At 46.9% G+C, this 2,005-nt stretch overlaps 1 protein-coding gene across 1 annotated transcript; it reads right to left on the reverse strand.

Moving 5' to 3' along the window:
• Positions 1-284: 284 nt before the first annotated feature.
• On the reverse strand, positions 285-944 carry NAA11 (N-alpha-acetyltransferase 11, NatA catalytic subunit). Its single transcript, XM_007950382.2, has one exon. It carries the CDS (start codon positions 942-944, stop codon positions 285-287), a length of 660 nt encoding a protein of 219 aa, XP_007948573.2.
• Positions 945-2,005: the final 1,061 nt, after the last annotated feature.

Here is a 2,005-nt window from a genome sequence, read left to right on the forward strand (position 1 = left end):
AGAGAAATGTTTTTTACTTAGTTTAATCCACTTTCATCATATCAGTTGCTTTTAATAGTAAGAAGTGAATCTTCCCCTAAGCTATCCCACATTCTTCCAGTCACCAGGTGGTTTCACCTTGAAACCCAGTAAAGCTGGAAAGGAATTGGGCAGACCAGGTATGGTGTGGGTTGGCGGTGGGGTAGGGGTAAGGGTCAAGGTAGAGGGGGGCTGGGTCAGGGAAGGGAGAATACCTCAAGCAGCCTTTAGGGGGTAGAATCCAAGTCTTCTGCGCTCTCCTGGACTTAGGGACTCTCCGTGCACTCGCTGAGTCCCTTGCTGTCACTCCCACTCTTCTCAGCCATGGGGCTCTTCTCCCCCTGAAAGGCCTCTTCAGAACCATACTCTTTAGTATTGCCCTGGGTCTCTACTTTATTTTCTTTGCAGCCCTGCATCAGGTATCCACATTTCTTCAGCTCCTGCTGCCGCCTCAGCTCACCTGCCATCTGCGAGAGATCTAGCTTCATTGCATAAGCATCTTCCCCATCTGCATAGTATTTGGGTTCTACCTCACTGATCTGAAAGTTGAGGGTGTTAGAATAGAGGTGCAAGGCTGCCCGGTTACTCTTTCTGACATGCAGGGACACATACTTGGCATTGAAGTTCTCTATCATGGCCCTAGAGGCCTGGTCCATCAGCTTCTTGGCCAGGCCGAGGCGCCGGTGTGAACGCTTTACGGCCAGTGAGGTGATATGTCCATGGGCCACATCGTCTGCATCCTCCTCCATTTTGGCCAGAACATAGCCCACAATCTTCCCATCTTCATCCTCAGCGATATAGGAGAGCTGGGGCCAGGAAAGGCCATGATAGAAAAAGTATTTCATCTGGTAGTTCTCAGGAAGGCAAAGGAGGTTGCAGTGTTGCATGTTCATCAGATCTTCTGGCCGAGCATTGCGGATGTTCATAATGGCGGTGGGTGGAGATCCTTTCAGGCAGTGGTGAACCGATGAACCAGAAACAGGCTATTCCCAACCGAAAATGACACGGTTTCCCAGAGGGATAAGTTCAGACTGGCAGACGCTGTCTGGGGCTGAATGGCGTGCTAGCAGGATGGCTGGCAGGTAGGTTGGCGGGAAGCTGGGATGATTAGGAAGCAGAAAAGGCGGCGCTAAGATACTGCTTCCGGAACTGTGCCCCTCTTCCCGGAATAGCAACCAATGAGGTTTTGATTTTATTGTGCGTGTGCGCGCGCATGCACACATGGGGGTCTGGGGCGCGCAGGGGCTGGGGGAAGAGCTGTTGATTATGACCTCATGGATTTTAAATAACGTGATTGATCTATTGCTGCCTTTTTTTTTTTTTCTTTATTTGTTTCAATTTTAACTTTTAATTTTAGATACATCTGGATAAATTGTTACAAACTGGAAAAGTTATGTAGGCAGAAGTTAGGTCAAGAACACTACCACCTGCATCATCGAAGCATCTACCTGTTTCCTTCCAGTGCACCCCCCACAAACACACACACCTAAGAGTAACCATGAAGTAGACTTGTAATAGTTTGTATGTGGAATCATAATGTGTTCATTCCTTTTTGGTCAGGCTTCTTTTACTCACTGTGAGTTTCAGCTATATTGTATGTAACCAAAACCAAACCCACTGCCATCAAGTGGATTCTGACTCATAGCGACCCCAGGCAGTAAATCTTTAGGAAAGTAGATTGCCAGGTCTTCCTTCTGCTGAGTGGCTGGTGGATTTGATGGTCTTGGGCACTATGCCACTAGACCTCCTTACCTTGGGTGTAGTGGGTTTTTCAATACTTTTTCCAGTTTGGTATATCATTGTCTAGATATATTACCATGTATTCATCCATTATGTTGCTACCCGTTTATGTCTTTCTAATTTGGGGCTAGTGTGAATAATGCAGGTGGACGTTTTGGAACACATCTTTTGGTAACATATATACATATTTAGCAAGGAGCTCTGGTGGTGTAATGGTTAAGCTATTTGGCTGTTACCCAAAAGGTTG

This window comes from Orycteropus afer, unplaced genomic scaffold (genome assembly GCF_000298275.1).
Source record: "Orycteropus afer afer isolate SDZICR_OR568_19922 unplaced genomic scaffold, OryAfe1.0 scaffold00270, whole genome shotgun sequence".
Taxonomy (NCBI): Eukaryota; Metazoa; Chordata; class Mammalia; order Tubulidentata; family Orycteropodidae; genus Orycteropus; species Orycteropus afer.

Bases quoted from the DNA above. Each gene is read 5' to 3' on its own strand.
- NAA11 (XM_007950382.2), bottom strand. From the start codon at position 944: ATGAACATCCGCAATGCTCGGCCAGAAGATCTGATGAACATGCAACAC.